This window comes from Micropterus dolomieu, linkage group LG17, assembly GCF_021292245.1.
Source record: "Micropterus dolomieu isolate WLL.071019.BEF.003 ecotype Adirondacks linkage group LG17, ASM2129224v1, whole genome shotgun sequence".
NCBI lineage: Eukaryota > Metazoa > Chordata > Actinopteri > Centrarchiformes > Centrarchidae > Micropterus > Micropterus dolomieu.
Window position 1 is genome coordinate 10,599,818 of NC_060166.1, and position 13,558 is coordinate 10,613,375.

General features: G+C 41.8%; 1 protein-coding gene across 1 annotated transcript in view; it reads right to left on the reverse strand.

Annotated features, from left to right (window-relative positions):
• Positions 1-2,119: 2,119 nt before the first annotated feature.
• Positions 2,120-13,558, reverse strand: part of LOC123986300 (gap junction delta-2 protein) — a 25,196-nt gene continuing 13,757 nt past the window's right edge. Inside the window, exon 2 of the mRNA XM_046074501.1 lies at positions 2,120-2,969. Within this exon, the coding sequence (XP_045930457.1) occupies positions 2,120-2,969 (850 nt within the window). The remainder of the gene's footprint in view (positions 2,970-13,558) is intronic.

Genomic DNA, 13,558 nt, shown 5'->3' on the forward strand with positions numbered 1-13,558 from the left:
GAAAAAGGCAGTGCATTGATGGAGCGCACTTTAGACAGTACAAATTAAGCACTGCATGTAGTCCACTGAACTGTCCCTTTGTCTGGTTTCACAGGCCCACACTGTGATTGCTCCCTGTTTCAAATTATGCACTTGTATATGTGTAAGTGAATAAGTTCCTTCAGTCTGCCACTCTCCCACTCGTCTGCATTAATCAAGGTGCAATGCTCTCTGTCATCTTTATCTTTTTCTTTCATGTTATTCTTTTCTCTTACAAGGCATGCATGCTGAAATCCAGTAAGGAAAGAAATGGAAAATGAAAACCACTGAGATTCAAAAACACACCTGTCCCTAAATAGTTACTACTCATCGGTTGCAAAGCTTGATCATCCAAGAAACATCATGTCATGTAAACATGCCTTTTCAAATGGCTCACAGGCCTTAATAGCCTGAAACTGTGCAGCTAATTTGGAAGAAACCCAAGGCTCTCTGTAAAAAACACATAAAAATGGTGTGTTTAACAGCTGCATTGTTCTACGTTTTGAATGCAGTTAAGTAACAATTGCAATTAAGATTTCCTAAACAATAGCAAAGAAAACAATCAGCTGCACAGCCTCAATGCATTTCAAAACAAAGCTCACAGACATGTCCCTTCCCACCCCCATACATGTCATTAATCAGTTTCATCAGTGCGAAATGCTTTAAACTAAACAAAAATGAAAAAAAGACAGACAGTTTATACATTTGAAAAAAAACAGCAACATGATGTGCCAACCAACCTGCTCGCAAAGATAAATAAATCTATTTGGATATATTCTAAATGGATAAATAATATTACCTTGATATTCTCTATATAACTTCTCCACAATAATTAAATATCTCAAGGATGGCACCATCGCTTTCTCAAAAAAAAATCATAACTCATGGTGATATATTTTATAAAATTTGTTTAAAGTTGTAATAAAGTGATCTGCTCCCCTCCTCTACAAGCTCCTGTTCCCTTCCTCTCTTCTCCTCTCTTTGTGTCTCTCAGCGCACTGGAATGTTGGAAGGAGGGAAGTTTGGTTTGTGCTTTGGGAGAGGGCGACGTTTACACACTGTTTGTCCATTTGTTCATTAGTTCCTCTCCAAAGTTTATGCAGAAAGAGAGCAGCGAGGGTCATTACTGTCATCCGAAGCCCCCGGGGTCTATATAGCTGCCAACCGCAGAGCAGCGAGAGCGAGTGATAGGGGAGAGGAAAGAAGAAAAGCATATTTATGGTACACGCTATGTTTGTGTTAAAATCATCTTTTGCCAAGAGACAAAACATAAACATCGTCAGTCTTTTTCTCTTGGTTTTGGCTCGTGACGATGTTCCAACACAGGCGAGGCTGACACTGATCAGAGGCAGCTCCTTCTCTCTTGGCTTCAGTCTACCTCAAGTCTCTGGCAAGGAGTGGAAGCGAAAGAAAAACGTTCCCTCTCTCTCTCTCTCTCTCTCTCTCTCTCTCTCTCTCTCTCTCACAAACTCACCTTAGTTCTCTAGAGTTCTTCATGGCCTTGACAGTTCTTCCGTTCCTCTTTTATGTTGCTGCTCGTCCTCTGCCCCCCCCCCCCATCCCCATCCCCATCCCCTATCCTGCCCTCCCTTTTTCATTGAAGCTGACACAGTCCAGAAGAAAAGCACCATGGGATGCATCAAACACCACCGTCATCTTCCAATATACCCCAAAGAAAACAATACCCGCTTCCCCTCTTCTTCTCATCTCTTATCCTTCCCTCTCCAGCCCCATGAGGATTTGATTTCTCACTTTAAAAGAAAGGAGGGGCAGAGGAGAAGGTAATTAGTTAAAAAAAAAAAAAGACAAAAGTATAAAATGGCAGTTGGAATATCCCCCTGTGAGACCAAAATGTGTTCATTTGCAGTGCAGAACTTTCTGTCCTCTGTTGCCCTCTCTCTATCATTTTAAATTGTCTTCTCTCTCTACACTATCTTGACTCTCAAAGTCATCGAGCTGGAGGTTTGGTCTTTTTACATTCCATCGTCACAGAGGAGGGGTCATCTTGTTCGACCTGCACACCATCTTCATTAAATTAAAATCATAATTAATTAATTTTGTCTCTCTCATCCCGCTCCTCCTCTTTTTCCTCTCTTCGTCATCAGACATAGGCAGATTCGCTGGACTGCGTGCGTCCCAGGTTGGGCGGCTGAGACAGGTGCGCCATGTCCTTCTTCCTGATCTCACAGATAGACTTCCTGCGGGCCTGGACACCCCTGATGGCGGCCTTTATCTTGCGCCAGCCCAGATGGTTGAGCTCGGCGAGGTTGAGTACTACGCAGATGCCACTCACCGCAAACATGAACACCAGGAAAACTGTTTTTTCCGTGGGGCGGGACACGTAGCACTCCACCTCCTTCAGACACGGGTACCGGTCACATTCGAAAATCCCAGGCACACTAAAGCCGTAAAGGAAGTATTGACCCGCCAAGAAGCCAATCTCCAGTGCGTTTCTGAACACCACCTGAATGATGTAAAAGCGGGAGATCCCTTCTTGCCGGCGAACCTTAGAGCTCTTCCCGTGGGTGAGGCCCCGAGGGGCGTTGGGAATCTCCTTCACCTCCAGACAGTCGGCTTCTTCCTTCCCTCCTCCACCATCACCGCCATGTTGAACTAGAATGCCATTAATGTTGCGAAGCTTTCGCGCCCCATCCCGTCCGCCGTAGTCCCTCTCCATTATGGGATAGAGAAAGGAGTAGCGCCGGTCTTTCTGCTTGGCCGACTGGTGGACGGAGTAGGTGATGAAGCAGAGGCTAGGCGTGCACACCAGTATGATCTGGAAGACCCAGTAGCGGATGTGAGAAATGGGGAAGGCCTTGTCGTAGCAGGCCTGGTTGCAGCCTGGCTGCAGAGTGTTACAGATGAACATAGTCTGCTCATCCTCGTACACTGTCTCCCCCACAATTGCCACGATCAAGATACGGAAGATCACCACTACTGTTAGCAGGATCCTAGAAGAGAAAGAGATAGAAAAAGGGGTCAATAGTCAGAAATGCAGTGATTTACTTTCAGGAAGGAGGAGATGTCCTGAGCTATCCTTCCCAGCAGAGGTTCTACAGATGTGCTGAGTGTGAGAGAACAGTGTGAGAAAGCAGGAAAGATGAATAACAGAGGTAAGAGAGCCGGTAAAGGATGAATGTAAACGTACAGAGGCAAGGGGAGAGAGCACGCTGCAGTTGGCAGATGCAAAAACAGGCTACAACGTAATCCTTGCATAGTGTCTGAAAACATTAGGAAAAGGATCCTTATAGCAATAGACCTTTTATTAAAGAGTAGCCAGCAGTCCTTTTTGTTTAACCAGAAACAGACACTATCTTGCTGTGTTCAAAGTAACTCCCTGGACAAAAATAAAATTTTACCAAACGGAACACAGGAGTTGCTGGTCTACTGCTGCCCATGATCGCATACTTTGTGTTAATGTTCAACTTTGGTGTTTTATAGGGTTAAAAACTCTACTTTTATTCATTTTTAAAAGCAAAACTTAGGTCTAGATCACACCCCGTTTAAAACAGCAAAATTCTGCATCAAAATCAATTCATTCTAATGTAACTGTGGGGATTTGTGGTTTCACTTGCAGGGATGATGGTAAATAGGTCCATATAAATTTTTTGTATCAAATTTAACTTTGATGATTTTGACCAATAGCAAGCTGTCTTGATAATGCAGACCTCTGGGGGAACAAAGAGCGTCCTAAATGGAGGAAGCTATTGTAGCTCATTACAACAATGGACAGAACAATAGTTTGCAGACAATTTTGAGACAGTGATGGTGTGTCCCATTAGCAACCAAGCTAACAATCTTGCTAATTTACAGTTAACGCTAGTAAACTGACAGCAAGCTAGCCGGTTCTCTGACCATTTCCCCCTCTTCAATAACTCTTTGAAATTATGCTGGCTACAGTCGCCTACTGAGAGCAAACTGGCAACAGGGAGTAAAAGTACCGTACAGAGTAAATAGAGAGCTATTGTGACTGAGCTTGTGTGACTGAGCTTGTTGTAGCATGTTAGCCTTGTGAGCATTCGCCTATTTTGCAAACCCGCATATGGATTTCACTGGACCACTTACCATGTATGAGCGGGCCTAAATAATAAGTGTATTTGCAACGTGACAAATAATTTACTTTCAGCAATTTTTATGCATCAAACCTTTCAAACATCTGAGTAATTATGATAACGGTAGCCTAGCCCAACTGTAGAGAGTGTATGGAGGGAAAAGTGTGAGAAAGCAGAAAAGATAAATAAAAATAGGTAAGAGAGCTGGTAAAGGATGAATGTAAATGTACAGAGGCAAGATTTTCAATCTAGTATTTTGTAAAAGCAACTTTGAAAATAGTAAAAAAGTGTTAACTGGACCATATTCTCCATGTTTTTGCGTCTAAGTAATTAATGGAGAGAGGACTGTAGGCAAGAGTAAAAAAAATAAATAAAAGGAAGGAAGGAAGGAACACTTGCCTTTAAAATGTACATAAAAGGGCAAGTGGAATTAGATACTGGAGAAATCTGATGAAGGATGCATAAATAAATTTAAAAAGGCAGAATTAAGGGTGAGAGGAGGGATTATAAATTTAATAAATTCAAAGAAGGGAGCTTCAGGAAGGACTTTGAACTCCTTAATCAGAAAAGAGAAGTGAGAGAAAAGGCACAGAGGCAGGGACAGGAGAAAAAAGCTGTACTAATGTTGGAGAAGGATATTGTGTCTCTGTTAAGTAGCTCTTCCTCCTGATGAGAACCAGAGAAGAAGAATGCTCTAAATCTAATTTAACAGCCAGAGTAAACACTTCAGAAGAAGGGCAGTTATGAGTGGAGCCTCAAGGTCGTCAGTGCCCATAACTCACAGCCTGTAATCTGTGATGTATCATGTGATTCAAGACGCAGTTTGTTTTCTAAGGGTGTTGTTTACAGGTAAAAAGATGTGAGATGACACATCTTGTCTAATTTTGGTGTCTTCTGCATCATTTGGCCCAGTTACCATGGCAATCTCAGATTAGACTCGCTTAAATTGGACCTGTGATTAGTTTCTGCACACATCCAAACAAACACACGATCATTCAGAGAAATCTTTCAGTTGTTGACTTTGTTTTAAACAATACAGGTTCTCTCTCTCCGCTTTCACTGCCCTAGCAACAGATGAGACTGAGGTGAACCTTGTTTGCAGATTAGGTGCTATTTCTGTGTGGGGTGTGGTGAGACGGGTGAGGCTGAGAGATAATTGTTGCTGAAATTGGGTTCACTTCAATTCACTCTGCATGTGTGCATGTTATTGTGTGTAAGCATATGCTTAGAAGTGCTGACTTGGCCTCATCTGCACACTTAGTGTGTGTCTCTTTGCTTCATGATGTTACACACACACACACACACACACACACACACACACACACACACACACACACATGGTAGACGGACTACAGGTTTCTATTCCTCCTCCCTGTTCTGTTTGCTATTTTTGCCAACATCTCTCTCTTTGTTCTTTTCTTACTTTATTCATCCCTCATTTATTTTTTAGATCTCAGAGCGAGCAAGCACTTTAGATAGCAGGCTTTTTGCAGTCTATGCGAGCCTGTTGGCTGTCTCCCACTATAATCTGTGACTAAACAAAGTCTGGAACAAGGATACAGACTGCAGACAGGTCTGGACATTGCTGTTAATCTGTTGATTGATTGCTGCCTTGTAGTTCAGTCCCACAGATATGAGGGAGTTCAAACTGAGTTCTGCATACTGTAAAATCAACTCTCACTAATCACCCACATTTATATTAAGGAGGATCCCATAAATAACGGTATGATAATTATTATTTATTACTTCATATGAACCCAGAGTACACACCATTACAGTAGCCCATCAAAACCTGACCTCATTACATTTATCATGGATTTATGGGGGGGGTTGTGCATACAAGTCAATAGATGGTGACATATAAAAATGGCTTTGGAGGCAGTGCTGATGGGAAGTACAGCATGTTGCAGGAAGTGCAATTAATTCCTGAGAAAATGTCAATGTGCATAACACAGAGAATTTTAATTTAAAGAGATAAAGCCTCACAACAAACATACTGTAAATGGCTTTCAGACTTTAATGGGAAATCATTACTAACCAATATTACATGTGTCATTTTGTCAAGTCACTCAGGTATGTGCCTATTCAGGACCTTGTCACATTTCAGGAACATTTTCTACACAGCTCAATGGCTTTGGAGGCAGTGCTGATGGGATGTAATGCTCTAAATGTGAATAAACGCACTTTTGTGTTTAATATGACATTGTGTATGAAGTGCAAACAAAACACAAGAGACTAGGAGGCGACACTTTAAATGCTGCCCCTTGAGCAAAGAAATTATTTCGAAGGGGTAGATTGATGCTAAAGTGAGAACCATGCTATGTTGCAGTATTCAAAACACCTTCTTCATTACACATAACTTCTTACATTTCCTAATGTCATGTGACAGATGCCAGATATTACAAGAGCATTGCAGCCATAATGGTCCAGTCATGTTAGAACAGTGAACCTCTGTAACAAATACAGTATGTGTAAAAACAGAACGTTGTACTGTAAAAGATAAACCAACATCATTACAAATTACAAGTCTGAAAGGGAATGTAGTTGTTGGCAACATTGCCACATAAGGGAAGACGTTGCAGCATTGGCTTATTTAGTTTAATGGTGTATTTAATTATGTCAGTAGATTTAGGGCTGCATAAAGAGTATAATGGAAAACACTGATGGCAAAATATGATTTAGCAATCTAAAAACTAACACTCACACTTCTTGCAAGACTGATCAACACAGAGATATTTCTCATACACTTTCTCTGACAGCAATCGACAGCTTTCCATTTAAAATCCTACCTTAACCTCAATCCTCCATTTCACCTGCAACTCTCCCTCAAGATAAGTCCGGATATATTAGATAAAATCATCGAGAGGCAGCAGCTGTCGCTTGAATTTACCTCAGCCAATCTGCTGCATTTCATAGGATAAGGGCTATTTGTGCACAATCAGTATAGATTTATCAACCTCAATTAGAAGAGCTGTTTATCTGGAAGCCATTGTGACTGGACACTGGATCCAGCGGGAGGCCCATGCCACTGCACCTTAGACATTGCCAGATAATCATTAGATGGCATTTGGCTGTGTGAAGGGTAATCTACCAATTGCACAGTGGCTTTACCAGTCTTGTGTGGCGCAGATGTGGAGTCGAAGGGCAGAGTTAATCCTTTCCAGAGTCTGACGGTGTGTGGTTCACATGTATCTGTCATCATGACCTCCAAAATGAAAAATAAAAAGACTTATTGCCAATCCGCCCACCTGTGATCAGCTGGCATGTGGAGGGGGAGAGAAGGGGGGAGAGAGGAAAAAATAATGTAAAAAAAAATGAAAATGCTTTTGCCCTTGTACTGACTCCATTAAGGAGCTTAGTGAGCAGAGAATTCACAATGCCAGAGTGAGTTAGTGCACAACACACAAACGTATTCTGTATGGCCACACACATGCACTCTCGCACACATGTCCATGCAACACAACACCACCCAGACAGTGAGTGGAGACTGTTCAACACAAACTGAGTGCTGAAAAAAGATGTCAAGAAGATGTCAAATTCCTGTTTAAGATGAATTAGTTCCAGACAGGGATAAAAAGATTATAAAGTCACCAAAAAACCAAGTGTGGCTCAGACATCTTCTCCTTAAATTAAAAGAGAAACCTGCCAGTGCTGGGACACGGTACGAGAGATAGAGCGGGGTAGTAAGGAAAACCAGCAATGGAGGAAAATCTCATCATAGAGAATAAATTATATAATAGCTTCCACACGCAAACCTACTGCTGTAATCTGTGACTGGGCCAAGGGAGGATTCTTGCATTAGGTTTTTTTTTTTGTTAATGCCATCAAATAGCTTTAGATTATCGTACACCACACAGCAACCCCCACCTGTTTTTTTCTCTCTTCTCAAAAGCATCTTTCTTTCTTTCTGTCTTTCTTTCATTTGCACTCACAGGGCTCCTGCTGTGCCCTCTCTCTCTCTGTCTATGTGACCCGCCTCTCTCTGTCAGGAATAATCTCCAGACTGTTCGCAGAGGAAGTGTTCGTAGAGGCATTTTCCAGCTGAAACGTGAAACACGGTACCAAACTCCATCTAATGCACTCTCTCATTGTCTCTGCACACTCATACTCTTGTGGAAATGCTGCACACTCACCACATTGTGGTCATTAACACTACATTTCTGTTACTGTTTCTTGTTCTTTCATTCATTGGCTGAATACTTTGGGGTTTTGGACTGTTGGTTAGACAAAACAAGCAATTTGAAGATGTCTGCATGAGCTCTCAGATTTTTGATAATAATAACGAAAATAATCATCAGTTCAGCCCTATGTTGTAGACATATGCCCCAAACATACACATGGCAGACGTATTAGCACATATCTCAACACTCACAGCCTCTGTTCCTGGCAGACAGTGTTTGTTGTTCCCTTTGACTAATATGTTGCCTGTGTTACCACACAGGCGGTGGTGATTATGCAAAAATATTATGCCAACTCCAACTCCAAAAGCACCTCTTCTCCACCAGCAATCATGTGTCCCCGCACTGATGGTGGATATCTTAAACTGATATATTGTAATATTGAAAGCTCTCATTATGGACATGCACTTAATTGAATTGAAAAATGTGTACAGTAATGTGAAAAATAATCATAGTTTCTACATCTGATAGGAGAAATCTAGTCCCATCTGCCCTCTCCATATGCATGCACACACATGTACATGTGTTTGGACACACAGAAGTACACACACACAAACACACACAATGCTGTTGCTCTCCCGGTGATCTGCATTATTCAACTTTCAGAGAAATTGAAACGCCATTCCCATTGCAGCTCCTTTGATATTATTGAAGCTCTCTCCTTTCTGTTTTAATGAAACTTTCAACACCGTTTACATGGCAATGGGAGAGGATGAGAATGTAATAAGAGGTGAGGAAGGGAGTTGTGCGTAGCTCGGTGGGTAGAGCTGGAGTTTTTGGGGTTAGTGAGGCAAAGCATATGAAAATATGTACACGCATGTTGATGTGAGACAGTATTGTTAAGATGGAGATAGAATGAAGAATGAAGAAGAGAAGGCAAAGGGCTGGAAATAATTAGCAAGGGCTCGATAAGGAGCCTAAGGTTTTGGGGAGAAAGGAAGATGTGGTGGCGGAGATAAAAAAGAAAAGGGAGGAGGAAGAGTGGCCCATCCCTCTCTCCCTTCAATCTCCCCTCCACTCAGCTTCCCTCTGCTAGTTACCACGGCAACAGGCGAGGGGCAGAAAACGAAGGGAGATGAAGAGGGAGCGAAAGTGTGCCGAGTAGAAGCTAAGTCAACTAAAGAACAGCATGTTTCTGCTGAGGAGGGGAGCAGATTTGTTGCACCAGTTAGAGCGTGGCTTCGGTGCCTCGGAGAGCTTGACGCTAGTTTACTATACGCAAAAGCCTGAAGAAGAATTCACTTACACAACAAATTATGCCAGCAAGGCAAACCAAATCATGCTACTGTGCAGAAGTTGCTTTGAAGCTAATTCAGTGAGGAAAACCAGAACATATTGGCCTCCTTTTAGACAAAAGAAACTCTGCTGTTGTTCACAAGCCGTCAAGAAGAAAAGATGTTGAAAATAGGTTGTTTTATTAATGGGACACAGAAACCATTTTCAAATATGGAGTCTCAAAGTTTAATTTGTGGTTCTAACAAAATAGCTAAAATGTGTGTTTGTGAAATGTTGAATTTTAGTTTTTGGGATGGAACCGTGAAGGATAACTAGTAAAAAGAGCTGCTCTTCCCTCCGTCCCGGGCTTCAGAGTCTGTTAGCTGCTCTCGACTGTGATGTAAAGAAATCCAATGTTATGGCTGACCTGCTAATCCTTTTCAGAGCCTCACCTTTACCCTCCATCAATACCTGTTTCCTCACTGTTGAGCTCTGCCTTTTCTCTGCACTGCTCCCTTCCCCGCTTTCTTCGCCTCCATACCTGCTGCAGCTTTGTTTCTACAATAACCTGCATCTCTCTTTATTTTACCCATCAGTTCTTGTCTCTGACATATTCACCATTCAGCCTCATGTCTTGTGTGTTTCACAACCTCTGATCTATATACTGCTCACTCAGCCTGATAATCAGACTGTATTCCCATTTACTTCAAGTCAGAGGTCCCTGACCAGGCTAGCATGTCACTGTGGTTAAACACAAAATGCAATTTCATGAATTTCTTGACCTCTTTTCAAAGGTCAGGACATCTAACCCTGCAAGCACAGCACAATGGGAGCGTGATGGCAATGTGAGCAAGACATGCTATGTACTGTAAAATGTGCAGCAAATGCTAATGTTGTGCAATTAAGCAGGATAGCCACAGTGACTTTGAAAAATTTCTCTCTCTCAAACTGACTTCAATTGTTTGACCTATCACCAGAGAGAAAGAGGAAATTGACAAAGACAGTTGATCTTCCAGGTGAGTAATATTACTTGAAGTAGCCTATAATCTTTTAGCTCCTGACTTTGATTATACTAATATCATATCCTGATAACAGTAAACGTCTAGCTAGATAGCATGTGAAGAAAATAATGAATGAAAGAAGAATAAAATCATGATGTATATTCGACCCATGTTTACATTTTCCTGACAAGTAACCTCTTGTGGTCGTGCAAAGTAGCGCGTTACACCGTTACAACCCTGCAAAACCTCTTCACCTCACATAGGCGAATGTGCACGGCGATCGCTCTGATACAAAGTGTGTGTGTGTTTCTTTTCTTTCTTTGTTTTCTATGTACGTTTACATTTGTTTTTCTGTCCCTGTTTTGAACCATCCCCCAGACAGGAGTTAAATCAATCTGCTTGATGCATAGTTGAGATTTGAGTGGAGGCTGCATCAGCAACCGTTACCCACAACACCCGTCTCTTTGTAGGTTCGCAGAGATGTATACATGTATCTTCAGAGAAGCATAATTCCAGCTTTAGAGAGGAGGTTCATATGTGGTGGTTTTGTGGAGGAGGTTCAGATGTGGTTTTTCACATGACTAATCTTTCTTTCACAATCTTCTCCTAACAGTAGGCAACTTTAGTTGTGGTGTAGATTTAGTAAGCTAAACCTAACTAAACCTTAACTTGTTTCTCTCACAGTCATCATACATTAGTATCAGTGCCTTCATGCATTGGAAGGCACAGACAAAAAAATTTCATTCAGCCAGTACAGGGGCCAGATTTGACAAATTTACCTTTTTGTTGTTTAGGGCTATTATTTTATACCCAAAAATGTGTCAAATACAACCTACCAGCAGCTCTGTTAAATCTAATCCTGTCGCATCAAATATGAACGGAACTTGTCATACTCTCTCAATTCAATTCAAATGAGCTTTATTGGCATGAATGTGTAACAACAACATTGCCAAAGCATCATAAGAACAATCAACCCCATACATTTCATTAAGTAATTAAAGCGTAAAGTAATCAAAGCGTATGTGTGTTTGTGTTAAAAAAAAATGAAGAAATATTGAAAATTAAAATAAATAAATAAATAAAACAGTAAGCGTGTGTGTGTGTTAAAAAAATTAAAATATATAAAAAATAAATAAATAAACAAAACAGTAAGCATGTGTGTGTTTGTGTGTGTGTGTGTGTTTAAAATATATATATATATAAAAAAATAAAAATAAAATAAATAAATAAAACAGTAAGTGTGTGTGTGTGTGTTAAAAAATAAAAATATATAAAAAAATAAAAATAAAATAATTTAATGAAACAGTAACGTGTGTGTGTGTGAGTATATATTAATAGACACAAAAAAAATTTAAATGATTCATTGATTAAGAAATAATAATAAAATTTAAAAAATAAATAAATAAATAAAATCAGTGTCAAATGTAAAAACAAAACAATTACTAAAATATCAAACAATCAAAATAATAATAATTTGAAAATCTGTACAATTATTTGTCAGTCTGAGGTTCCACTGGTTGTCCTCACTTCATGGCATGAGGAGACATATTTTGCAGCCATTATTTCACATTTGGGCATTTCTCCCAGTAAATATGGGAGTTTCTGTGTGTCTGATATGAATTCGAATTCGGGGTATATTTGGGAAATTATGTGAAAGTGTTTTTGTCTTAGTGTTTTATATTTGGGGCATGAGGCTAGAAAGTGCAGCTCTGTCTCTACCTGTCCCCTGTCACACTGGGAGCAGAGTCTCTCCTCTTGTGGTAGCCAGCTCTGTCTGTGGCGACCCTTTTCTATGGCCAGGCTGTGTTCACTCAGTCTGTATGTTATCAACATTTTTCTTAGTTTGGGACATTTTATTGTACTCAGTAATTTGCCAGTTTCTCTCTCTCTCTCTCTCTCTCTCTCTCTCTCTCTCTCTCTCCTTTGCCAAGGTTTATCAATAGCTCTTAGTTCATAGCGGGTCAGCTGGCACCAAGCTGTATCCAACCTCACACGGAAGCCCTCGGAGAGAAAGGCGCGCACACACACACACACACCCAGAAGGGACATTCCGGTGCTTCAGGCCAGTGACAGAAGGAGTGAGGGGGCTGCACTCTCCCCCGCTGGCAACCCACCTCCTGACATACACACATATGCACGCACTGACACACATTACCGCACTCAAATGCTAAGACTGTATACAGTGTGTGCTCTTATTCTCTAAGGACACCTCTCAATGCACACGTGCACACACGTATTTTAATCAGAGACCCACGCGCTCTTCCAGCTGTTGCGGGGCGTCACAAAGCCGATTGTGTCTGGCATTAACGGGTGTTAGTTCCGTCCTCTCAGGAGAAGATGAAGATGAATTTCTATCATACCAGGCTGAAATAATGGTTTTACCATTGCCTAGCCTGGGAGCTTCTGATCGGCAAACACGTGGTTTCAGAGATGCTCAGGTTTAGTTTGGTTCCCCTTCGAGGGAACTCGAACTGCGTCGGTTACGACACTATGGGAACGCCTCTAGGCGAAGCAGGTCTGAACTTGAATGAAATCACTCCAATCCTATTGGCCTGTTGCTAGAACGGTAAGGTGTGACGGAATAACCGGAGGAGTATAAAGCACACCTGTACACACTCATCATTAGCTTTTTTCTATTCAGCAGGCGCTCTGTATGTTGTTTGAAGAAAGCTCCAGTCCTACAAGCAGTATGTCTTACCTGAAGAAGAAGTCTACCAGCATGTCCGGCAACCAGATGTACAGAAGGTGTGTTTTTTCTTGCCCTCGGTACATCACGGATGGAGATTCTCATGAGATGTGTGTCTCATGTTTGGGAATGGAGCACGCACGGGCAGCTCTCGAGGGGCCTGCCTGCGCCCGTTGCGAAGCCCTTTCCGTGCGGGTACTGAGGTACAGCATGGCTCTCTTTCCGAGGATGGCCGGATGTGTTTTCCCTGTGGCGCGGGCCCTGCGGCCGCTGAGGCGGCCCGGCGGCTTCACTCATAGGGTTCACAGCGTGATCTGTCGGAGGATTTCGGGACGGCTGAGGCTTTTTCCCGACCTTCATCCGCTGGCTCCGACGCTTCCTTTCCTCGTTCGGGAGCCCGTTCTCGGC